General features: G+C 35.7%; 1 protein-coding gene across 1 annotated transcript; it reads right to left on the bottom strand.

Annotated features, from left to right (window-relative positions):
- Nucleotides 1–16,657: 16,657 nt before the first annotated feature.
- Nucleotides 16,658–19,798, bottom strand: EMB2001 (P-loop containing nucleoside triphosphate hydrolases superfamily protein). The gene is made up of 4 exons (XM_023656898.2): nucleotides 19,225–19,798; nucleotides 19,079–19,148; nucleotides 17,224–17,386; nucleotides 16,658–17,125 (listed from the first exon to the last, which is right to left on the bottom strand). The coding sequence occupies exons 1-4, from the start codon at nucleotides 19,700–19,702 to the stop codon at nucleotides 16,916–16,918; spliced, it is 921 nt and encodes a 306-aa protein (XP_023512666.2). The 5' UTR covers nucleotides 19,703–19,798; the 3' UTR covers nucleotides 16,658–16,915.
- Nucleotides 19,799–27,765: the final 7,967 nt, after the last annotated feature.

Below are 27,765 nucleotides of genomic sequence, written 5' to 3'. Positions count from 1 at the left end.
AGCCTACTTGTAGGCTCTTAATCGTGTCCTTGATATGCTAGAGTACCACACATTTTCTTGTTCTTGTTCTTGTTCTTGTCATAAGTTCTTGTTATGTTTCTTAATTCGTTCTCCAAGACACTCCACTTAGGACTTACAGTACTAGACATAAACTTGTCATCCAGTGTCCGAGGCTTCATGCGTTCCAAGCGAAAGTTTTAATACATACGCTTAAAGCTTCATACGTTCCAAGCAGCGTAGTCTAAGTCATAGGCATGATGTACCGTGGGAGGTCTTAGGAGGTTCTTGATTCATGGCTAGGGTAACTTACTCTCTTCTTGCTCCATCGTGGCCATAGGTTACTCCCCATGATAGACCATAAAGGTCACGTGATCTGGCCTGGACCATATAGGTCGTGTGATTGGTGCATACATGAACATGACATCCTGCAAATTATTAGGTACCCATAACATGGCACAGGGCATCTCATTTAAGTGAGGGAAATGAGGTATGGGCCACAATTGGACATGAGTATTACCTAACATTCTTGAATTTTCATGTTTGAGGACTTTGGTCCCTCATCTTTGAGTGGTACCTAGCGTTCTTCTTATCTTGGTAATTGTAAAGCTTGTTTGGTAACACTCTTGGTTCTTAATCTTGTACTTTTCTAAGGTTCTTATTTTCTTGAAGCATAAGGTGTAACAGGCATTCATAATCATATCAACCCATAATATCTAGCATGAGTTATTCTAGGAAGTCATATCTTCGTAATGGATTCCTTAGAGGGTTCTAAAAGTGATAAGGCAATCCTAATCCTCAGCCGAACGATCCAAGGTTTTGTTGAAGCAAGAACCCTTGAATTAAAGTAATTAAATCTCCTTATACAAAATTCGGATCAACCAAGAGATAAGGCTAGAATTAAATTACCTCATACGATCGAAGATCTAGGAGCAAGATTTGGAAATCTTGTTCCAAATTGAGTCACTCCACAATCAAACTTGATCAAGACTTGATTAAATGGCTAAGATGCAATTCTGCCACAAGAATTGCTTGAAACTTACAAATGACAAATATGATCGAATTTCTAAGGGAAACGTATCAATTTGAGATCTGAATTACATTCATCCACGAATCTGATTTTTATATAACATATTGTGGGTATTTATAGTCTCCTGACAAAAGACGTTTGTGGCCAGATTTAATCCCGATCCCCTTTAGTCTCCACAAAAGACGAAGTCAAATTGATCATTTGACTCTTACATAATTTATCAAATTAAAATAATACTTTTCAACAAATGCCGATGTGTCTAGCTAAGGAGATAGATTTGAAATCAATTGGGCTTTGCTTGCTTAATTTTGTTAGGTACATACTCTCCGTTTGGTTGTAATCTAGATTTAGTTTCTTTGCGTTTAAAACATTGGCTACAAAACTTATGAACATCATGCTTCATCTTCGGCCAAAAGAAGCCTTTATGCAACACATTAAGGCACCACATCATGCTTCATCTTCGGCCAAAAAAAGCCTTTATGGAACACATTAAGGCACCACCATGTGCTTCTCTCAAAAGCAAATTTTTTATAGAGCATTTAGGAATACAAAACATATTTTTCTTAATTAAAGATTTATGAAACACATAATAATTATCTACCGCTTTTTTTGCAAGACAAGAGGCATAAATAGTTCTGAAGTCTTGATCATCTCTATATAATTCTGTAATATGCTCAAATCCAAGAATTTTTGTACTAAGAGAAGTAAAGACATTGTACCTTTTAGATAACATATCAGCTACCATATTATCCTTACCTTGCTTATATTTAATGACATACGAAAATGTTTAAATAAATTCTACCCCAGTTTGCATGTCTGTGGTTTAATTTGCTTTGGCCCCCCAGATACTTAAGTTTCATGATGTGGATCATAAATTCTCTAGACCATAAGTAGTGTTGACACAGCTGCAATATATGAACTAAAAAGCAAACAATTCTTTATCATAGGTAGGATAGTTCAATGCTGGTTCATTCAGTTTTTCACTAAAATACATTAAGGGTTTTCCATCTTGAATTATATGAGCACGTATGCCCAAACCACATGCAACACATTCAATTTCAAAAGTTTTATCAAAGCTAGGCAAAATAAATAATGGTGCATTGCTTAATTTCTTCCTAAGAAAATTGAATGCATTCTCTTACATTCCCCCATTTAAAAACAATATTATTTTTCACCAGTCATTCAATGGTGCAGCTATGATACTAATGCACCATGATACTAAAATCAATCTCTTGTAGAAGCTAGCTAACCCATAAAAACTCCGAACTTTACTTGCACTTTTTGGTGTTGGCAAATCACTAATGAGTTTAACTTTCTCTTTATCTACTTCTACTTCTACTTCTACTTCTACTTCTACTTCTACTTCTACTTCTACTTCTACTCAGTTTTTACCCATTATAAAGTCAAAAAAGTGAACTTTTTCCATGCAAAAACTACCCTTATTAAAATTAAATTTATCTTTTTTCTATGTGTAAACAGAACTAACTTAACATACTCCATATGCTCAAGCAAAATCTTCAAATAAATTATAATATCATCAATATAAACAGCAACATGCTTTCCTAGATATTTTCTCAAAACATTATATATTAAGCGCATAGGTATAATTAGTTAACCCAAAAGGCATAACAAGCCATTCATACCATCAAATTTAATTTTGAAAGTTGTTTTCCATTCATCTCCTACCTGCATTCTAATTTGATGATATCTAGATTTCAAGATAATCCTTATAAATAGACATGAATCATGCAATAAATCAAGCATATTGTCTAGCCTAGGAATAGGATATCGATATTTTATAGTGATTTTGCTGATGACTCTATTATCCAAGCACATGCGCCAAGTTTCATCTTTCTTTGGCACCAATAAGTCTCCTATAGAACATGGACTCAAACTTTCTCGTATATAGCCCTTCTCCATGAGCTCCTCCACTTGCCTTTGAATTTCTTTAGTCTCAATTGGATTGACTCTATAAGCTAGCTTATTAGGAATGACAGAACCTGGAATAAAGTCTACTTTATCTTCAGTACCTCTAATGGAAGGTAGATCTTTAGGTACTTTATCTTGAAACATGTCTTCAAATTCCTATAAAAAGAGATTGAAACACACTAAGCAAAGACAAATTGTTATCGTTAGAGACTAAATATCCTTCCTTGTACATAAGTACAAAGATTGATTTTTTGTAAAAACCTCCCGACGTCTCCAACTCTAGCCAAACAACTCCCTTTCTTTCTTCACCTTCATCTCTTTTTTCATTCTTCTTTTCACTATTTTTTTTCTCTTCGATTTTTTCTCTATTTTTTCACTCCACTCTTGTTTTTCTTTCAACTCTTTTTTTCTTTTTCTCCCTCCAATTTTAATTGATCAGCAAATACATTTGAAAAACTCAAAGGTACCAGAGTGATTTTTCTACCATCTTTTACAAAAGAATACCTATTCAAATAGTCATCATACATAACCCTCCTGTCAAATTGCCATGGTTGGCCAAGCAATATATCTCCAGCTTGCATTGGTAATACATCACAAAAAACTTCATCTTTATATTTTCCCAAAGTAAAAGATATTAAAGCTTCGAAAACTACCTTCATTGTTCCACTATCATTGAGTCATTGGAGCTTATAAGGTTTATGATGATCTTGGGTTGGAATTTGCAACCTTTTGATCAACATGGTACTTACAACATTGGTGCAACTTCCACTATCAATGACAAAACTACAAGCAGTCCCCTTGACTAAACCCCGTGTGTGAAACAGGTTGTCTCTTTGATCATCAACATCATTCACCATTACTTGAGTTTTAAGAAGTCTTCTTGTAATAAGTGCCAAATGACACCCATCTTTCAGTTCCTCCTCATTCTTCTGGACTTCTTCAACTAGCTCATTGATCTCCTCTCCATTTCCCTCGTTTTGGTTCATGATTGTACAAACAATAGTTAAATATGCTTAGGACCTCACACACTCAACTCACTGATTTTACACTCAGGGACACTCATTTTATTACACACAAAGGTAGGCTATTTGGGAAAGTGACTAATTTATGATCAAGGCAGGCTAATACATGGATAAAACAATTCTCATAGTAGCTAGCTAATCAAGACAATCAAGAAAAGTTAATTATGAAATAACAACAAAATAAAACAAGAAGTGAACAAACAAATAAGGGACACAAAGATTTTTTTTTTTTTTTTTTTTTTTTATATAGAATTGAACATTGAAAAAAAAAAAAAAGAATTCAAAAAAGAAAGAACATGAACATTTTTAAAAACCATCTAACTCTCATTTTTACAAAATTCGGGAAATTTAGAAGTTATCTTCAAACATAAATTATGACAAGAAAAAAAAAATATCAAACACAACGGTTCTAGATTTAGATGGATTAAGAAAAATGTGAATCGAAGTTTATTTGATCTTCAAATAAACATGCAAATGATCTAAAATAAATGATAAGGATTGTTTATAATCACAATCGTAAGAACAAATATGATAAGAACTTTTTTTTTTTTTTCTTTTCCAAGACCTAAATGTGATCTTTAGGAAGAAAATGAGAACAAAGTGAAAAGTTGATAACAATGGCAGAAATGATCGTAAGAAAATAAATGACAGATTTAAAGGAAAGATAAACAATAGCACAAATGAAAGATAAAATCAATTCTAGAATCGGCCACAAGCAACCTAGGCTCTGATACCAAATTGATAAGGCAACCCTAATCCTCAGCCCAACGATCCAAGCAACCTAGGCTCTGATACCAAATTGAAGCAAAAACTTTTGAATCAAAGTAATTAACACCTCCTTATACAAAATTCGGATCAACCAAGAGATAAGGTTAGAATTAGAAGATTTAGAAGCAAGATTTGGAAATCTTGTTCTAAATTGAGTCACTCCACAATCGAACTTGATCCAGACATTGAAGGGCTTGGATGCAATTCTACCACAAGAATTTCTTGAAACTTAGAAATGACAACAAATTGACCATTTGACCCTTACATAATTTATGAAATTAAAAATAATATTGATGTGCTTGAGTAGTCAAGGAGATAGACTTAAAATTAATGGGGCTTTGCTGCTGGTCTAGGTTCGAACCCTGTTGTTGATATTTTTGAAACTACTTGTTTCGTTTTCAAGAATTATGTCTTAGGGGTTGACGTGTTTCCTTTACGTGTTTCCTTTAGGCGTTTTTCCATCTTTGTTTGGGTTCCAAACTTGCTCCAACCATCTTGAGGTCTTGAGCTTATCCTCAAGTCATATAAAATAGACCCTATAGAAAATGGTTGGTAATTTGGAGCATGTCTAGACCTTGAGTTAGGATATGATTACTTTAATTTGGTGCATGTCTAGACCTTGAGTTAGGATATGACTACTTGTTTCATTTTCAAGAACTATGTCTTAGAGGTTGTCATGTCATGCCTTGTGTTCCCTGAAAACTCTTTCAATGTAACCCTTAATTTTCTCCCCATGAGTGTATAGGTGGCGTTATCATAATCGTGGCATCCTGCTGGCAAATCGTGATGCAGCGCATCTCATTTAGGTGAGGGAAATAATAAGTCCATCGTGGTATCCTGCCCATGGTCCATATAGCATAGCATCCCACCTAAAGAGGAATAGGGGTCTCATGGTACACTTTATGATGGGAGATATCGGTTACACTGGGCATGGATACTAACAACTTGATAAGCATGTCATTTGCATTAACCTAGGTGTTTCCTTGCATTCTTGGGGATCCTAGGTTTATGCATAACGTCTTGGGTCAAGGTTGGAACTTATAAATTCTTCTTAAGAATAGTCCGACGTGACCTTGTGCACGTAGAATCTTATTAGCAATCAAGGATACTTGTGGAAAATATCTTATTTCATGGTTACCTCAATAGTCATCCTAGGAGGTAAAGTCATATGAATCATGATGTACATTTTTCCCATATCCTAGTTTCGCAACCTAAAGTTTATCCAATGACTCCTCAAATTCATTACCTTATATAACCTCATGAGATAAGGGCTCATACAACATTTCATAATATTTTGAGGTCATTTAGGGCTTAATCGTAGGTAGCTTCCTTAGGGGCATTATGGCCATTTTACCCCTAATTCTTGGTTTTGCTACTTGACGCGTTTCAATGGCTTTCAAACTTCACCAAATCATCAAAATTCATAATATAAGGTCTTCTAAGGGGTTTCATAGTATTTGGAAGTCATCTAGGTCATGAACCGTAGGTAGATATCTTTAGGGGCATTATGGTCATTTTGCCCCATTTCTTGGTTTACCTACTTACCCTTATCCAATGACCACCATATTTCATATATAAACTCGACATGCTATAATATGCTCAGCATTAAAATTTCATAGGCGTCAGAGCTCATTTAGTGGGTTATTTTAATATTACTTAAATCCCGAGCAATTTGGTCGGTTTAGGCCCTTAACTCACGGTTCTTTGAGTTTTTCTTTCATATATGTCATACTTTTTTTTAGGGTTCATATGAAAATCCAAGCGATTCCTATAAGTATTTCTTAACAATAAATCCAAGGTGGCTACTTACCTCATCGTCGACGTTCGAGACCTCCGTTCTTAAGCTTTCGGTATCCGAATGACATCACATTTCCTTCCACAGACTCCTTATTGTGTCTCGTTTTTGGAACCATAATGATTTTTGTGAGATCCGGTCTGGAAGGGGGTTACAATTGAAAAAAAATCGAGTGAAGGTCTAATTTTGGGCTGAGTTAGCTGGTTCAATTGAACCGGCCACGTCATCGTCTTCTTCCTCCAGACGGGAAGAAGACGCGCACGACCGTTCGCGCCGCCGTCTGAAAATTGAGCTCCATAGCTCCAATCACGTCGTTTCGCCCCTCGATATCTTCATGAAACTTAAAGATGGTATTACAAGGAATAGCTTGGGATTGGTTTCATACCTTCTCGTGGATCGTAGCCTAAGATATTCGCCTCCAAAGATCGTCCAAAATCATTTTTCTCGTCGGAGCTAAAGCAGGGGATACATTATTAGGCAGCCGATTCTAAAGGTTTTCAAGGCCCGATTTCTTCATGGAACCTCTTCCATATCATTTCCTCAAGCTATAGGAATTAATTTGGAGGAACGTCTTTGAGTGTGGGATCTTAATTTCCAAAAATCGTTCTTGGTATTCAACTCACCCGAAACGTCGGATTTCTGATCTCTTGGGTAGCTTGTTCTACGACGTTTCATTTCCCGATTCCTTCATCAAAGTTACTCAACTTGATCCTCTGAAGCTTAAGGAATTCTCAATTTGAAGGAAAGGAGACCGTAGATAGTAATTCGACTTTTATCCCCAAATTAAGCCCAAATTCGATTTCCTTCAATTAGGCACACCACCGAGGTTATTTCTCTTTGTGGTCTTCTATGGAAACATTCGTTGGAGGTGCAGAAACTGATTGGGATCGTTCTTTCTCGAAGAATCATTGTGTATCCTTGGATTGAATTTTCGAGTTTTTCATGAAGTTCTTCAATGGCGGATTAAATTGGGGGAATGGTTTCTGGGGACTTTCAGCACTCCATTTCCTTATAGCACTTGTGGGTAACCTTGTTTAGAAACTACAGGAATAAGTTTGAGGAGAAATGGTGGAGTATTGCTCTTGAATTTGGAAGAAACCCAAGAGTAGGAGACCCACAATCTAAACGCTCTAACTCTCGAATGGGTGCTCGACCTTGCTCGATTCATGTTCCATATTGTAGCCCCTAATTCAGACTTTATAGGAGGAGCTTAAACCAACTTTGAAAGCTCCAGAATCTTGTGATTTGGAGTTTGAATGTTCTGGATAATTCATCGAAAATATCTGTTCCGATCAGAGCCTCACCGACCTTGGTTTTGAATACTAGCCGTTGGATGTGATGATCTGTCCGTGTTCCAAACCATATCCAATTTTGGGGGAGATCCAACGGCTGAGATTCGAGTTTCATGACTTTTTGTGCAGATGGCCACGGTAGATCCTCTGATTCTGATCAGAGTGGCATTTTCGTAATTATCCATTCCTCCAGGGGTATTTTGGTAATTTGTCACATTCTGAATATTTTAATATTATTTTCCTTGAAAAATCCATAATTTTTCTAAATATTTTTCATCCCATGTTGGTCATTTTTCCCTTCTCGAGCATCTAGAAATTCCTTCTAGATAAGGAATTAAAAATCTGAGAAATTCCTTAAAAATTTGAAAAATGACATTTTCGTCCTTTTCGCTTACTTTTTCCTTTTCATTCCTTTTTCCAAAGGCCTTTAACTCTTTAAGATTACTTGTTAGGGTACAGGAATGACTTGATTAAGTCAATTGTCCTTGCTTAATCCTCTTAATTTATTTCCTTTGATCCTTTGGGTCGTACCTAAGTGGCTTATTCTAGCTGGACCTAATTCCTTTTTTTTTTTTTTTTTTTTTTTTTTTTTTTTTTTGGTGTTACAAGCTAAACTCTAAGTTTATCAATCCTTTCGAAATACTGGAAAGGATAGGACCGGTGGGCTATAGACTTGCACTACCCCCAAGCTTGTTGCAGTGCACAATGTATTTTATGTATTTATGCTGCACAAGTACACTCCAAACCTCACTCACGTCACACTTTCATTAAGAGGAGACATAAAGTATAAAAAGGAGCTAGTCCAAATATTGGACAAGAAAGTCAAGAGATTAAGGAAAAAAAAAAGAAAAAAAAAATTGCTCTATCCTAGGGAAGAATCATGAAGTAGAGGAAGTAACATGGAAAAATCTTATTGAAGAAGAATCTCAATGTGCAAGAAAGAAAGAAAAAAAAAATGATCAAGAATGGGTAAAGAATTCTTAGAAAAATTTTGATTTTTTGAAAAAAATAATATTAAAATATTCGAAATTGGTCAAATTATCAAATTGTCCTTGAAGATACGGATGATTACGAAAATACCCTACTGGCCATATCAGATTTCCACAATACCCTTATGTACAAAATCCATTGTATCTCAAAATTCAGTTGTTGGGCCTCCTCCAAAACTGGACACAATCTAGAACGTTCATAGTTCATCCCATCCAACGACTAGAATTTAAAAACAAAGGTCGGTAAGCTCTGATTAGAGTAATTTTTTTTGAAAAAATATCCAAAAAAGATTAAGGACAAAATTATGGTGATGTTGGATGTTTCAAGACGGTGGGTCCTCTTGTTGGCTTTTTTGCCCTTAATTTCATTTAATTAATTAATGTTTTGATATAATGAACCTACCTTATTTGAAGGGTCCACAGTATAAGATTAGGAATAGCGATTTAAACAACTTTTCAATCACTCAAATCAGAGATAAAACGAAGAAATTAAAGTCGAGATAAGGTACCCGACGTGATGATGTGACAGCTAAATTAAAATCATGGACAAATTAAAGTATGACCTTTATAATTATGGAAGAGTAACAAATGCTTGAGTTTTTTTTTTTTTTTTTTTTTTTTTTTTTTTTTTTTTTTTAATTATATTTCTAAATAAAATTATTTATACATAATATAAATTTCAATCTAACCGTTACTCACATAGATTTTATTATTATATTATTATATTATATTATAAAATTTTCGTCGTTACTCACATTCTTTTTTATTATTATTATATTTATAATAAATTTTGAAATTTAAATTTAAAAGTCACTTTTTGTCATTATTATATTTATAATAAATTTTGAATTTGTCATTTGATCGTTACTCACATCAATTTTTATTATTTTTATATTATTGTTATATTATTATATTTAAATAATAATAATAATAATAAATTTAATTTTTTATTATTATTTACTTTTAGTCTCTCGATGCCTATATGAAAAAAAGAGGAATTTGATGAGCATGATATGAAAAAAGATTATCAATTATAGTTAAAGGGTAGTAGAGTTCCTTACATTTCAATAAAAATGGTTAATAATATTGAGGTGCTTAAAATAGAATAGAAGATGAATTTGATGAGCATAGAAAAAATAAATGTTTTTTTTGAATGCTAGTGATATAAATTGTTTTTATTGTGCCCTAATAATGATCAATTTAATAGTGTATGTATGTGGTTTTCGGCATATGCAATTTGGAAAACTCTTTAGAGAGCTCCAAAGGAGTCGAACCTCGATTAAGGGGAGACATACTGTGCTCGAGGGGAGGTGTTGGATGAAAGTGTCCCACATTGGTTAATTTAGGAAATGGTCATGAGTTTATAATCAAAAAATACACTCTCCGTTGGTGTGAGGCCTTTGGGGAAGCCCAAAGCAAAGCCATGAGAGCTTATGCTCAAAGTGAACAATATCATACCATTGTGGAGAGTCGTGTTCATCTAACATGGTATCAGAGTCATGCTCTAAAGAAACAACTCATAAGGGAACAAATATTAACATGTTGGTTCATAATTATGAACTATTTAAAAAAAAAAAAAAGGTCTCTACCTAAAAGTTGGGAGGCAAAAGTGACCGCATGAACTCATTGGTTCTCTCATGACACATGCGATTACTATGTGGAATAAACTTCTAAGGTGATTTTCGTACTCTAATCTCATGTGTCATTAGAGAACCTTCAGAGACCATTATTCAAATTCCTTTTCTATTTTAGGCACCTCATTATTATTAACCGTTTTTATTGGAATGTAAGGACCTTTAGAAACATTTAACTATAATCGATAATCAACTGCAAATAAATTTTCTAGCTTTCCAACGAGTATAATTTGTTCCATCAAAATAACGAAGGCTAAAGGTTGATTGTCCTCGCTAAAACCATTATTAACATGTAATTTTGTCATAAGCTCTAACAATAAAGTTTATATAAAAGATCTATAAGATGAACGCTCTTATACCAATTGTTGATCGGTATGGCAGTTCTAGAGGGGTGAATAGGGTTTTAACAATATTTAAGTGTGCTTAATCTTTCTAATTAAGAAACTAGATAATAATTAATACAACAAAATAATTCAAAGTCAAAACAATAAACAATTATGAAAGACTCATGACATGCCATAAATCACAATAATAATCTTAAAATTAAAAAGAAAAGAGTTTGAAAATATGACACCTTAGTTTTAGGGTGGAGTAGGTCGATCTACTCCCCACATGCCTCTTAGAAATTTAAATAAAGAACTTTCTCGACTCTTTCCATGGATCAGAGCCCAACCGCTACACCGCTCTTTTTACGAGTTCAAGAACAAGCTCAATCATTTCCACGACTTAGTATCAAACCGTTACAAGTGTTGAAATTTTGTAAGAACACATAACTCTCTAAAAAGCTTTACAAGTTGAGCACTTGCAACTATTTTCTTGCAATTCTCTCAAGAACAGGATGAAAAGAAATAAAATTGAAAGAGTAGCCCTAAAGGGTTTAGAAAATTAAAAACTCAATAACTATGAAAATTGTATACCAAAATATGGGAGAGTGGGAGTTTACACATAGAGTGGAAAAAAAAAAAAAAATAAGGATTAATATGGACCATTCAATTGTTTTAAAACAAAAATAGAATGAGAAATTAAAAATAAATAATAAGAAAATTTTCAAATTTTATTATTATTATTATTATTATTGAAATATAATAATATAATATAAAAATAATAAAAACTAGGGGTCAAATTCAAAATTCAAATTTATTATAAAAATAATAAAAACGAAGTAATAGTTATATTTAAATTTTAAAATTTATTATAAATATAATAATATAATAATAATAAAGAGTAGATGAGTAACCCTTAATAATAATTTTAAAAAAAAAAAAAAAAAAAAAAAAAAAAAAAAAAAAAACTCAACCATGGGTTACTCATTCAAAATCGTGAGAGTGATATTTTGATCCCAAATAGATATTTTGGAAGGAGTTGGTAGTTTTTCAATATTATCTTATATAGCCAGTTTTGCGACCGTTACCTTCATCAAAAGGGCTCCATTTCAGTCATATTTCTTGAGGAACGAACCAACTATCTCCACTTTGCTACCTTCTTTTGTTATTTGACCAAGGCTAATAATATTGCTCTTTAAACTCGGGATGTAATACACCTTGATCATCGTTGTTACACTAGAACAAGAGAGATCCTTTGTTTTGGATTGGTACAATTGATCCATCGCAGAGTTTCACGTTTCCAGTGAACTTCTCATCAAGCTCCTTGAAAGTTGCTCAATCTCCGATCATGTGGTTGCTCGCTCCGTTGTCTAGGTACCACATGCTAGTTCTCCACTTGGTCTTCCATATATGAAGAGGTTCGTCAAAACCTTTTCTTCATTGAGCACCAATAGATTAGGCATTTCCTTGACCAACATTAATGTGAGCTCTTCATCATTTGAGAACATGAAGTTTGCCTCCTCATCACACTCCTTGTTGCGACACTCTGTCACATAATGCAAATATTTTCCACAAGAGAAACACGACCTCTTTTCCTTCCGATGGTTGGCATTTTCATGAGTTTGTGAGGTATTGTCGCGACCTCCTCTGCCATCACGTCCACGACCTATTTTTTCTTTATTATGGCTGCCACGTCTGCTCGTACCTGAGAAAGAAGAGTCATCTGCATCTTTCTTTTTCGTCCGTGCGAGCCACTATTCATGTGTGAGTAAGAGGTGTTTCTCCTCCTCTTTGTCTTCGTAGCCACGAAGTCTCTCCTTATGAACCTTAAGACGACCAACGACCTCCTCAACCGACATGTTCTTGAGGTTGTCGAACTGCTTAATGGAGGTAACAATCTGCATGAATCTTGGAGGAATAGCTCGAAGGAACTTCTTGATAACTGAGATCTCCTCCACCATGTCGCCTAATGAAAGGATGTTACTAACAATTGTTGTCAACTTCATGGCAAAGTCGCCTATTGACTCACCGTCCTTCATGCAGATAGCCTCGAAATCACTCTTCAAGGTCTACACCGTTGCTTCCTTGACACGTTCCACACCCACATTCATTGTTTGCAGTGTCTCTCACACTACCTTTACCGAGTCCATCTCTGCCAACATTAGAAGAACGTCCTCCAAGAATGCCTAGTAGATGGTGACAAGAGCCATCCTGTCCTTACGCTCCTCAACTTCATCACCATGTTTGATGGCGTCCCACACGCCCTGTGCTTGTAAGTTAACACGCATCTTTATCAACCGTGTTGCGTAGTTACTCTTCGTGAGTAACGGGTACTGAAGCATTACACTCCCCTCTGTTCCGTTCCTTATCGTTGTCACATCTCCTCCGACAACTTTGTGTGGTGACGGTATTTGTTTCGACATCCTAGCTCTGATACCAAATGTTGGAATGGCCCACGGTCGAAATATGTTGAAACAAATAACTGAAGCGGAAAAAAATTTGAGGGGAGAGAGCTTTTGAATATAGGAACCTTAAGCACTTAACTTTTCAATTGTCTTTGTTTTTGTGTAAATAGCATACATGAGTATTTATAGCGAAGAAAGCACAACTCTGTAAACCTATTCAAACCAATAACTTCTAAACAATTATCCTAAAATTGCTCTAGGGTCATAAGTTCTTTTGCTAAGTCAAGCTTATTAACTCACAACTATAGTGCCCTAGTTCTAGCTTTGTGCAGATAAACATGCTCTATAATAGATAAACATGCTCTATAACGAGAACACACAATCAATCACCTGGAGTTAAACGTACTATATATCATGCAAACATAAAAGCTCAACACAGAGATAAAATTCATCAATCGCCAAAGCATATATTAAAATAACTCATCCTACATTCTAGCCAACAGGAAGCACGTAAAGTAGCTTATGTCTCAAAATCCTGACCTAGGGGAATTTTGCTAATTATCCACATCATGCCTAGCTTACTCAACTAAATTGTCCTCCTTGAGTTCTAATATGCATATTTTCATCTTAGCTCGAGGTAGCATAAAAATCAGCATGCATCTCATAATTTCATCCTAGGGGCTTTTTAGAAATTCTCGACAACATACATTGCATACTCATCCAAAAATGTCATTTTAAGATCCTAACTTACACAATCTAACCACCAAAGATAATAAATGCTCCCATGCTAGCACGTCCAAGTGATCTCTACGAATATTACTTGCTTATAGTATGTGAGGCTACTTACATGGATGATACGTGTCTACTTAAGGTAGATTTTTGTATTAGAAGTTCCAAAATTTCTGAAAATTTTCTAGTATGTCAAAACTCAAGTAAAATTAGGCTTAATATTGAAATAGGAGCGGAAAACAGTCAAACGGAGTAAAAAGGGAAGACTCATGCGCTCCCATGCATGCACAATGCGTGGTTGGATGTCTCCCACATGGTAGGTATATGTGCGTTGTACTCGTGATACATGGTGCGCTCATATTAGCCTCATTCAGCTCCTGTGTCTCAAGTTCAATCTCTCACGGGCATACAGTTTCCTCCAAATTTTTATGTTGAGACATGTGACATACTCAGGTGGGTCACGATTAATTGATTGGATGAATCGAAGCGGATTTGACCCTCTAATTAACACACAATGTGCATTCCATTAGACTATAGACATGGGGACATTAGACTATAGACATGTGTCCCCCTTGGCCAGCCGCATACTGCTTCTCCTTGCCTGGCACATGTTGCCTACAACTAAGTTCAACTTAGATTCATAATGATTTTCTAATTCTTTCTGTTTTCTTTCGATCTTTATAACTTCTCCAAAATTTAAATCGACTTGGTTCTTTCACAAAATTTGTAGAGTTTTAATCTATCTTCACGAAAGTATTTTTCTAATAATTTTTAATCAACTACAAAATGAGATAAACACATACAAAGTCGGTCAAAAACTATAAATCTCATTATTTTTAACACACGTGTCAAATTTTGATCTAATTCAACTCCGACTTTCTTCACAAACTTATGTGAAATTTCTCCAAAAATAATATACTAAAATTTCAAATCCTAATTCCTCTCATATATCTTTCAGATCTAGAAAAAAATTCGAGAACAAAACTGAAAAGCTATACCTTTCATTCTTTTTAAATTCTTGTTGGATTTGAGCAAATCAACCATCAAAACTTGTCCAACTCTATCTCCCAGTTGGATGGTTTCCCATCTTTTTCTTTTTCCCTCAAAACTCCAATTCACATCGATTCTTTTTCAATTTCTTTTCTTTTCTTCCCCCATAATACTAATTAGGACACTAGTAGACCCCTAATTAGGAAAGGGGAGTCAAAATGACCATTTTGTCCCTCGATTGAGGCCGATTAACTTTTTCCCCATTTTTCACGGTTTTCTTTTATATTTTTCTTAAGTTCCTAGTATTTTTGCCAAGATTTTTTCTTTCCTACCTCATCTTGAAATTTGGTCTTTTAAGCCCCTCAATAAAATTTTAGAAATTTCTCAGGATAAGGAAATCTCTAGGAAAATCTAGGGAAATCTCTCATGCTCGTAACATTGATGTAATCATTACAAACAAGTCGATCTTTCACGAGGTCTTGTATTCAAATCCTTCACGAGGTCATACAAGCAGGTCGATCCTTCTCTAGGGAAATCTATAGTGTACATCTCAATATAAAACATACTAGGGAAATCTCTCATGCTTGTAAACACGAGGCCTTGTATTCAAATCATGGTATATAATTGTGATGCATATCATACTTCCATACTTTTCCTACCATATTCTTCCTATGAGACATGTCATATTCTTCTTATGAGACATGCCATATTCTTCTTATGAGACATACGTACGTGTAAATGGCATATCATTCATTCTTATCATACATGACTCATCAAGTGTCTTATAGAGCATAACCTAAACTTAGACATCATAACATACATGGTTCAACATATTGGAAGCACATGCATCACAAAAAGTTTACAAACATAACATAATACAAGAAATACCAGGTAGATAAGCCATATGATACGTTGTATTCATACAACATACAATTCATCCAACCTAGCCTGAAGGCGTTCACTTACCTTGTTGGTCTAAACTAAAATCACTAAATTTCCTGCGTTGATATTCATTTGATCTTGCTCAATGAGATCTAATTCTAAAGTAGAGGTTCGTCGGGATGTTCAAAGCAAAACCATTTTGCAACTTTTTCCATTTTCCAAATTAGTAGAGATGATACTAAAATTAAATATATAAAATATATAAAACTCTTAGCCTAGCACGTAATACCTAAAAACTCAAATCATAACCAGAAAATCCTAATTTTATCATTAAAGCATTCAATTAAAAGAAAAACTGAACTACTATAAATATTTCCAAAATTTATTGTGTTGAATGTTCGACTTTGATGAATTCAACACATATATTCCCTACAAAACACATTCGGAGAGTTTCGTCCTACGTCAACTTTTTCGCCTTCATTTTTTTCTTTCCTTTTTTAACTTTTAAATTTAAACTAATGAACAAAAAATAACATAATTGACACAATTGAGAAAGCTGAGATTTTGATCAAACAGGGAAGAATATCTGTCTATTTTACCCTTTGGTTTGAAAGTTGCACATGGCAACACTTCTTTCCAGGGAAGTCCAAAGAAGGGAGACATTTGTGGGTGTCCGTCCATCCACTGTTCCAATTTTCATTTTTGGCTTTTCATTTTGACATATCCATCCATGGTAGATCTCCTTATCTTAATCATATCATCATTTCAAATTCGGGTATTCCAAACATAACTATATCTCTTCTAAAGTTTAGCCAAAGCTCGTCCCATTTCCTTGGACTACTACATTGTCTCCTTATGTGATAGTATAGAAGTTGAGTACAAAAATTTATTTATGCTTAGGTTCATAATTAAAACTTCCACAAAACTATTTCTACCAGTGCCGACTGGCTGATATAAGAACACACGAACGTATATACATTTTGATCTCTCTAAGGGACCTTCCAACGAACTTGTACGTTAAATTAGGAACAAAAATAGCCAAATAATTGTGGAACTTTTGGTTGCGATAGATATATTAGACAATATGGATAGCTGGTTTTGTCAACCAAAAAGAGGCTCTAAATCAATACTTATTGATCCCAGTAATTCCTCAGTTGGGACATATGTAGAAGTAATTCATCACGACCTAGACCTGTGACACTACTAGTCATGATCCAAGAAGGATGTACCTTGTAATTCTGTCTAATAAGTTGTTGAAAGTCCCTGATGTTCTCGTCCGGCCTTTTTCCTTTGCTCACCTTCATTTTGTCGCACTTCGTGAATACAAAGGTCAATGGTATCTGAAAACGCACGACACAACACAACATAAGATGTTCGGAAAGTACATCAAACAAGGACTATTTATATAAAGCTATGTACTTCAGTTCTGATCACATACATTGTTGCGACTGAGCCAATTCGCGCAATCTAAGTCTATTTTTTGAGGTGGAACACTTGCATCAACAAGAAGCAGCACCGCTACTAAAGTATCTCGGTTTATAAAATACCCTTTTGTGAATGAGGACCAATCTGTTCGAGCAGTTTCCGAGGCTTTGGCAAAACTGAATCAAATTTTGTGTTAAATACAAAATGTATAAGTAGAGATAGAGATTGCATTGCACTCGGAGTAGAATAGATGAATATAACAAACAATTCATACATCTTGTACAAAAAGGTTAAGAACTATATCTACCTTAAGAAGATAGCAAAGCTCTAGGACCTGGTTTTGATCGAAACTTGAAAACTTTTATTAATAGCTCAAAAAATCTCAAGGCAAGGGAAAATTATTGAGTGGCCAAAACAGAGAATAAGAAAAGGACACCTTTTAAACAAAAGGGAAAAACAATACAAACAACAAAATCTTTTACATTTAGGTTCCTTCCACATTAAATTCTGCTGAGATACTTGAGAAAAATGATAGATATATACCTGAACAATCTTACATAAGAAAGACCATTTTCAAAGTGGAGAAAAGTATTCAGGATTCAAAAGAACACAAACACATTCAAGATCCAAAGATTAAACATATAGGAGGCCATACAAGTAGAAGTATAGCTGGTAATCAAGAAGATTAAATATTTCAGCATAAGAAACAAAATGATTCCCGCCTGAAGTTCAAAATGCAAATGGTAGTGAAGGAGATTCAAGACCAACAAAAAAACATTCTAAGCCTGGATTGTAAAAAAAAGGGAAACATATAAACTTCAAAAGTCATACTTTCTTGAGCGTCTAAGTCTAGTTCATTTACATTTATCTTCATTAAAATACAGAAGCAAAAAGTTTCTAACATATCAAATAAGAATGTAATAATCTTCCATGAGAAATTTCTCATTTCGAGGCTTGTGAACTAAAGTTTCAGACTATTAAGAAATATTAAGGTATTTCTATGGATGTCATAGGCTTTCTTTCGTTATGGATGTAAGGTGATGTTTCGCAGAACTCTTAATCAAGGAGGGGACGAGACAGATGAAAAACTTGTAAACATGAAAACTTGAGAAGACTTCGTCCTAAGAACATGGCAAATTTCGGTTGAATGAGGTAGGCGCAGGCTATTATGAATTGATTCTCAAATTACTTACGGTTTTGATTCAAAGTTCAATTCAATTTTAAAAAAAAAGACACATACGTTAAAAACACTCCCTAAGATCTCTGAAAGTTTCATTTCTTGTAAAAGCAGTGGCAGAAATCTAGCAGTATAGCACCATGACCATAAAAAATAGAATAAAATAGAAAACTAATTCATCTCATAGCATCTAAATAAAATATACAATATACACTTTGTATATCATGCTTTTTTCTTATGACAAGCCTCTAATGCATCAAATTGGGAGTAATCAATCACTTGGACAGATTTGCATGCTAGTTTGCAATCCCCCATCCCCCAATTTACATATTACTAAGGAAATTATAGACAAGATCAAGACCCGTGTGACCAATCCGATCGTCCAAACAGCAATAGGAGCTAGAAATGGCATGCCATTTCTGAGAAGTAGCTATCAACCTAAGAGACCATGTACGTCAATTTGGAAGAGCATAGTGTATTATTAAGAGATAAACAACGGACAGCAGCCCTTGGACTATATGATTAAGAACTTGATCCCATTACAATAACAGTTGCTAGCAAAATGAAGTTAAACAGTTATTTATGTTCCTCCACTGTACTAATCAAATCCTACCACTTAATATGTGATTGCACAAATTTGCATATAAACATTACAATCGTTATAGAAGTATGCAAATGAAATAGAAATTACCCATAACCCGGTAAGTCCACTATGTACCAGCTTTTATTCACCAAGAAGTGATTAATCAGCTGCGTCTTCCCTTCAATCAAACAGAAGTTCACAATCATCAAAAACAAATTAAAGAACAGTTAAAACAAAAGTAAAATCAATCAGACCTGGCTTCTTGGATGTAAGAGCAACTTCCTTTTTCCGAACAAGAGCATTAATAAGGGAAGATTTCCCGACATTGGAACGACCAAGAATCGCAAATTCCGGTTTGTTATCTTTAGGGCAATCCCTAGCTCGAGCGCTGCTCTTGACGAACTCAACCTCCTTGACGCGAGAGTCGCCGGCGTAAGGGCCGAGCACAATATTGGAGCCTGGAAGGATCATTTCTTCGGAGACCTCATCAGCGTCGACTCCAGGAGGAACAAACAGAACCGTGCGGGCAAATCGAGCAGCATCGGAGATTGATGTCTTGGCGGTGGTGTTGGAAATAGAAGCAAGGAGGGATGGGGAGCGATTCGGGGCGGTGGAATGCGAAAGCGGGGATGAAATGGGGAGAAAGTGGGGAGAGGATTTTGGAGAGAGAGTGGGGGAAAAGAGAGAGGCGAGAGGAAGGGTGTGGAGGCGGGTGAGGGTCTTGAGTATCATTGCGTTCGTAATCGGGAGGAGGAAGGGCCAGTGGCCGCCGAGGTTTAAACAAACAACGGCGAGGTCTCACAGAGATATTTTAGGGAGAGAGATGTCGCAATTTCGCTACAAAATATACAGTTTTTTTTTTTTTTTTTCTTTTTTAGTTGAATTAAAATCGTAAATGCCCAAATTCATAGAAATTGTTTTATCAATAAATGGAATGTGGACAACAATTATAAAAAGTTATTAAAAAAAAAAAAAAAAAAAAAAAAAAAAAAAAAAAACCAAACCAAACCAAACCAAACCTAACTCAACCCACAGGTAGCACGACCACTCGCCACCTCCTTCTTCCGTTCTCTTCTCTCGTCGATACTATCTTCTTCTTTTTTTCCCGTCGGTACTGATGATGTAGCAATCGAAAATTAAAAATAATAATAATAAAAAAAAAAAAACAGTCCCACGTCGATTAGTTCCAAGTGGAAGTTGGACACTAATATAAAACAGGTCCCTTAGCTTACCAAATCGGAGCAATAACTACTTCATTTCATCTCACTTTGATGATTTGGAACGGTCGGAGAATCTATGTTCTGACACGATTAATTTGCCTTGGGTTTGACATTTTTAGACATTTTCCTATTGTTTTCGACCATACCTGAAACATTTTTTACATTTAGGTGCTTAAAGTTGATATAATTTAGCAAATTTAAATTATTTGGAGCAAGTTTGAATTGTTTTATATAATTAGGTGAGCTTTCTGTAATAGAATTCTAATTTATGAACGTGAAATCAAGTTTGAGTTGTTTTATACAATTAGGTGAATAAATTTCTATAATATACTTTTAAGTAATAGAGCGAAATGACTTCAGTTTAGGGCAACCAAGTAAGTGGTTGTATGTTGAAAATCTACAAACTTGGTTATATGACTTGTATGATATCTGAATGATACATACCTTGTAGTCCCTGTTTGTGTCATTTTGTGACACGATGGTGTATGATATGTAATATGTTATGCGACGATTTATGCTATGAAATGGATGTTATATGATAAATGAACCTCAAATGTGGTGTTACATATATTATGTTGTATGTTCACATTTTTTAGAATATGAATCTATCTCATTTATTACCTCGTGAATAAACAAATCAAGAAAAAAAAATAATGCTAATTAAATATCTTATACTAACCTATATTTTATTAAATGCAATTACAATTCAATCTATACTATATATATGCAAATATAATTCAACCTATACTCATCTTCGAATTAAGAAAATCATCAACTACATCAAAAGAACTCTAGTCAGCTACAATGAAAGAAAATTCTCTCGGAAGATCAATTTATAGGCATTGTTATTAATTCTTTAAAAAAACTTGATAAGGGTCATCCCCTCTCGGATGGAACTTTGTTTTTCTTTGAGATGAGAATCGTTTCTTGCGAAAACATATCCAAACTCAGTCATCGAGTTGAAAAATTATTTCCTTTTGTTCTTTGTTAATTCTTATAGCAACTTTGAAATTTTGTTTCTAAATTCTCTCATTCACCTCTCTGTGTAATGTTTTGATTAAATTTGTCTTACTTGTGGTTGCTTCACTCACAAAAGTATTAGAACGAATAGGAATCAAATCAAGAGGCGTAAGTAGATTAAATTCATAAACAACTTCAAAAGAAGAACAATGAGTGACACTATGAATTGCTCTATTATATGCAAACTCTACAAATGGCAAACATTCGTCCCAAGACTTAATATTCTTAGAAATAATAGCCCTAAGAACGTTCCTAATGTCTTGTTCACCATCTCAGTTTTCCCATTAGTTTGAGGATGACAGGTAGTTGAAAACAATAATTTGGTATCCAATTTACCCGTAATACTTTTAAGGAGTGACCCAAAAATTTAACATCCCTATCACTAACAATAATTATGGGGATTCATGTAATTTTACACTTCTCTAAAGAATAAATTAGCAACATCCTTTGCATCATCGGTCTTATTGCATGCAATAAAATGAGTCATTTTGACTAAATCTGTCTACCACAAGAAACATACTATCTTTACCCATTGTAGTGTGCAGCAAATCAAAAACAAAATTCATAGATATATTAGTCCAAGTTTGTACATTCAAAAGAGTATACAATCCATTTGGTTGTGATCTAGATTTAGCTTCTTTGTATTTAAAACAATGGCTACAAAACTTATGAACATCATGTTTTATCTTCGGCCAAAAGAAGTGTTTATGCAACATATTATATATTATAAGTTTTATTAATCCCAAAATGGTCCATTAAGCCACCACCACGTGCTTCTCTCAAAATCAAATCTCTTGTAGACCATTTAGGAATACAAACCTTACTTTTCTTAAATAAAAATTCATGAAACACATAATAATCAAGTAAGTGGACGCCGGACGGAATTCAAACATACTCGAGCTTAGGGAGAACGCCGGCTAAGACCAACCAAGTAAGTGGCCTTACTATAGGTGTCACGACCCAATATTTTACTACGGACCGTGACTAATGACAACACACGAATGCACAAAGTGATTTAAATATGAAATAGAGAAAATCCTTTAATTCCAATAAAGTTTTTGAACGACAAACAAATAGAACACCTAACAGTTTGGAAATAAATTTCGAAAGAATGAAAATACAAAATAAAGACTGGACTGACGCCCCGGGACAACCCATTCCTCTATGACAATCCCCGTCTCCATCATGCCCACCCTTGACCGACGCCTCGCGCTCCTGAAAGGGAAAACATAGCAAGGATGAGTATAAAAATTATACTCAGTAAGCCACCTACTTGTAGGCTCTCTTCGCATCCTAATTTAACAGGTTCCCACGGTCTTCTAATTCAGTTCTAGGACATCTGGTTCTAGTCTTAGTCCCTTGGAGCTTGCCCCTTGGGTTTCACCGGTTCATCGTCCTTTCATTAGACACCTAGAGGTTCCTTACGCCAAGTGCTTTACATGGTTATCTGGGACTACATGGTATCTAGCCTAGGGGTATGCTGAATACCCCTAAGCCCATATAGTCCCCCTATGGGGGCACAACCCAACCCGTTCCCATGCAGCTAATGGGTTGTACGATGTGGGGACACATTTCCCATGCGAAATGGCTAAGAGCAGTAAGGACTGATCAGGAACCTTTGGTCCTCCCACGAAGCTATAGATACCGTTCTCACCCTAGCAATTCTATGAACACTCCTGAGGTACCTTGTTGCCGTGGTAATCCCCTAAGTTTCTAGGGGAAGGTTAAGTCTGGCTAGAGCGACTTATCGCTCCTAACAGCAATTCCCTAGGCTTATCATAGAAATGGGCCCTAGAAAATAACAGAGTGTGCATGCAACCGTCTTCTAACATCATAATATATAATTCATGCAAACTAGGCACGCCGACTCAACGGGGTGATGGCCTCCATCAAGCACCCAAAACACAAAGTTCGCGCTCAATGGGACGAACTCATCCATCAAGCACCCAGAACGCGGAATACACAATTCCAACATAAATTAAACCCATGCATACGTACGACGGAAGCTTAAAGCATATAAGCAACACTCAGATAATTCACCTAATACACTCATAACAATCAATCTGACTAATCTCATTCATGGAGAGCTAATCTAAGGCAAAGGTACTAGCATGCATGCAATCCTAGCGAATCCTACAAGTATTTCTTCCTAAATACAGGGTGGTGACTTACCTGGTTGACGCGTCCTTTTCGTTAGCGTTTCTATGCTCGTGAGGTGTCCAAAAATACTGATTTCCTTAAATTAGGTCCCTATTCACATAAAAACAGTATTAGAACTGGAATCGGGACAACAATCGGGCAATTAGAGGGAAAACGGGCCAAAACGACTGTTTCACGCACCGACAGTGTGCCGACTACACGCGAGGAAGTGTGCCAATCGCAGGTCGCAGCGCGGTAGCTTCTGCGCAGTCGCGGGTCGGCCAGTCGGTTGGCTCGACTCGGCTCGGGTTTGCGATTCGGCTTGAGCTTTGCAGGTGACATGTGTCGTCGTCTCACTTGAGCTGCATTGCTCCAGCCGACGGTCGACGCGTGTCCGACGCCTGTCGCGCCGCCCTCCGCCGCTTGTCGACCAACTCCTTTTTTTTTTTTCATCTCTGTCCTCTACAATCCATAACATAGAGTCCCATTTCTGATTTTCATATCTTTTGATTCGTAGTTCGGATCAATATGATTTATTCGACAAAGTTCTAGATCGTGTTACGGGCTACGTCCTGGTATTTTTTTCGTAATTTTTTGCTTAACTACCAGACGAGTTAAGAGCGTCAGAAGTTCGCTTACCGTTCTCAGACGATTCTCGGATCTCCGCCTTCGGGTTGAGATTTTGGCCAAACTTCTTCGCAAATCGAGTGTAGAGTTGTTCCTAGGTGAATACATCAACATTTTAGGACTCGATTCACATAGGAAAGCTCAGATCTGAAAATGTCGTTCAGAACCTTACCTCACGAATCATTCTTGGATCTTGACGGAGCGTCGGCCTCGCTAGCCTATCGGTCCTTGTACAGGTCTCGTCTGAAGGTGGTTCCGACAGTGGTCCGATGAACTTCGCGGCGACTCTTTTCTGTTTCCTCTCGGTTTTCTCTCTAACTTTCTCTTTCTTTTGCAAGAGGATTAATGGGGTTTTCCTTGAACCCCTATTATGGCTGGAGGAGCAAAATGACATTTTTGCCCCATTGTTGACTCAACTAGTTTTTTTTTTTTTTTGCGTTACAACAAGATAGGCTAGAAATTGTATGAGTTACAATTTATGATGTATGAGCTTTGATGATGTATGAGTTGTATCATATGATGTCATATACTAGTATATGATGATATATGAGTATATGATGATATATAAGTTGTATCGTATGATGCCGTATACTAGTATATGATGATGTATGAGTTATGATGCTTGATTATGTGCGTAATTTGTATATTTCGATGAATGACGTACTTGATATGCTTGAGGCACTTTGTGGCAATATGATGAGTATGATGATTGCATGACATTTACCTTAATATGATCATCTTTTCCATATTGAGCATGCTATATGATGATGAGTGTCATATTGCATCATGTCATTAGATTGACATAAGACACAACCCTAAGAGCATGAAAATTATATTAATATAAATATCTACGAGCATGTGTTACTTAATGTAACAAAGAGATGAGACTAGAGGGTTTTGTGAGAAGAGATGATAAGATGGACAGGGACCTCATGCATATTGTATGTTCATAAGCATAGGGATACTTCCCCTAGAGATGATGAGTGCGGACGCACACAGTATGACAAGCAGGGTGTTCCTAAGGCGCATGACACTATGGGGTTCCGCTGACCTTCGAACATCGCTACACATTAGCTTGACCAGAGGGTCCAGGAGGTGTGCTAGAGCCCTGGAGATTCATACTTGCACGTGTGAGTTGTGTGTAGGGAAGTACTACACATCAAATTTGTCTGAGACTGGAGGCCACCCCTAGATGAGCTAGAGATAGGTCCCTAAATCATGATTGCATGTGTTTGCATTTGCATAGCCCCCTATAGTGGGGGCCTTTACTGAATATTCTTCGGCCATGTACCACATCATTTTTTAAGGTAAAGGCAAGACGCACATGTACGGATGACGAGTAAGTTAACAACATGTTTTGCACCATCGGTCTTGTTGCATGCAATAAAATGAGCCATTTACTAAATCTGTCAAGCAGAATAAAAATATTATCTTTACTCGTTTTAGGTTGTGACAGACCAAGAACAAAATCCATAGATATATTAGTCCAAGGTTCACTAGATACATCCAGATGAGTATACAATCCATTTGGTTGTGATCTAGATTTAGCTTCTTTGTATTTAAAATATTGAATACAAAACTTATGGACATCGTGCTACATCTTCGACCAAAAAGAAGTGTTTATGCAACATATTATAAGTTTTATTAATCCCAAAATGTCCCATTAAGCCATCACCATGTGCTATTTTCAAAAGAAAATCTCTTATAGAGCATTTAGGAATACAAAGCTTACTTTTCTTAAATAAAAATTCATGAAACACATAATAATCATCCACCATTTTTTTCACAGATGCATAAATAGTTCTAAAATCTTGGTCATCTCTATATAATTCTTGAACATGCTCAAATCCAAGAATTTTTACACTAGGAGAAGTAAAAAAATTGTACCTTTTAGATAATGCATTTGTTACCATTGTAACACCCAAAAGATGAAGGAAATTAGCCCCAATGAGAATAATTAAGCTACCTATGTAAAACCCAAAGGATCCAAGAAAAGAAATTAAGAGAATTAAGCAAGGACAAGGGTCTTAAGCAAGTCATTTCTATACCCTAAAAAGTAATTTTAAGGATTTAAGGCATTTGGGGAAGGATTGAGAATGAAAACCTAAGCGAAAAGGACGAAAAGGTCGTTTTTCTAATTTCTAAGAAAATTTACAGATTTTTAATTCCTTATCTAGAGGGAATTTCAAGATGCAAGAAGAGAAAAATGGCCAAAAAGAAATGAACGAAGTTTTAGGAAAATCATAGATTTTTCAAGAAAAATAATAAAATATTCGAAAAATGGTAAATTACCAAATTACCCCTGAAAATATGGATAATTAGAAAATTGTCATTCTGACAAGAATTAGATGATCAACCGTGACCATCTTCACAAAATCCGTTGAATTTCAAATCTTAACTGATGGATCTCCTCCAAAATTGGATACAATCTAGAAACCTCACAGATCATCACATCTAATGGCTAGGATTAAAAATCAAGGTCGGTAAGGCTTTGATCGGAGTAGATATTTCTGACTGATTATCTAGAAAGTTCAATCTCCAAATCACGACGATTCTAAAGCTCTTAATGTCGGTTTAAGCTTCCCCTATAAAGTATGAAGTTGGGGCAATAGTTTGGAACAAGAATTGAGCAAGGTGAAGCTTCCAATCGTAGGCAATAAGCGTTTAAGCTATAGGAACAAGTCTGATGGATCTTCCAAATTCGAGAGCAATTTTCAACCAAGATTACCCACAAGTTCTACGAAGGAATAGAGTGCTGAAAGTGCCCAAATACTATTCCCCCAATCCAATCCCCCATTGAAGAGTTTCAAGGAAAACTTGAAAATTCAATCCAAAGATACATGATAATTCATCGAGCAAGGACGATTCCAATCGATTTCTGCACCTCCAAGGAATGTTTCCATTGAAGACTATGAAGAGAAATAATCTCAGGAACATGCCCAATTGAAGAAAATCAATTTGGGCTCAAATTAAGGGTAAATATCGAATTCTTATCTACGGTCCCTTTTTCTTCAAATTAAGGATTCCTTTAGCTTCAGAGAAAGAAGTTGAGTAACTTTGATGAAGGAATCAAGAGCTGAAACGTCATAGAACAAGCTACCCAAGAGATCGAAAATTGGGTGTGTCGGGTAGCTTGCAAACCGAGAGCAATTTCTGAAAATTAAGGTCCTACACTCAAAGAAGTTCCTCCAAACCAATTCCTTTAGCTTGAGGAAAGGATATGGAAGAAGTTCCATGAAGAAATCGAGCCTTGAAAACCCCTAGAATTCAGGAAATCCTCTATTTTTGTTCTGGCAGGAAAACAGTTTTTGGACGAACTTTGGAGGCGAATATCTTAGGCTACAATCCATGAGAAGGTACGAAACCAATCCCTAGCTCTTCCTTGTAACACCATCTTTAAGTTTCATGAAGAAATCGATGGGAGAAATGACGTGATCAGAGCTGTGGAAGGCGAGTTTCAAATGGTGGTGCAAATGGACGCGCCCGTCTTCTTCCTATCTAGAGCAAGAAGACTACGGTGTGCGCCGCTAAACCGCTTACCGCTCGAGAGCATTCAGTTGAATCGGCCATGTCCACCCAAAATCCAAACTTTCCTCAATTTTTCTCAATTTTAACCACCTTCTAGACTGGTTGTCATGGAAACTTTTATGGTTCCAAAAATTGGACACAATAAAAAGTCTGTGGAAGAAAATTTGAAGTAATTCAGATATTGGGAGCTCAAGAACGGAAGTCCCGAATGTCGACGACGAGGTAAGTAGCCACCTTGGACTTTTTTTAAAAAAAATAATT

Source organism: Cucurbita pepo, chromosome 16 (genome assembly GCF_057944985.1).
Source record: "Cucurbita pepo subsp. pepo isolate OVF chromosome 16, ASM5794498v1, whole genome shotgun sequence".
NCBI lineage: Eukaryota > Viridiplantae > Streptophyta > Magnoliopsida > Cucurbitales > Cucurbitaceae > Cucurbita > Cucurbita pepo.
The sequence above is the reverse complement of the archived record's forward strand: the minus strand, read 5'-3'. Positions and strand labels throughout refer to the sequence as shown.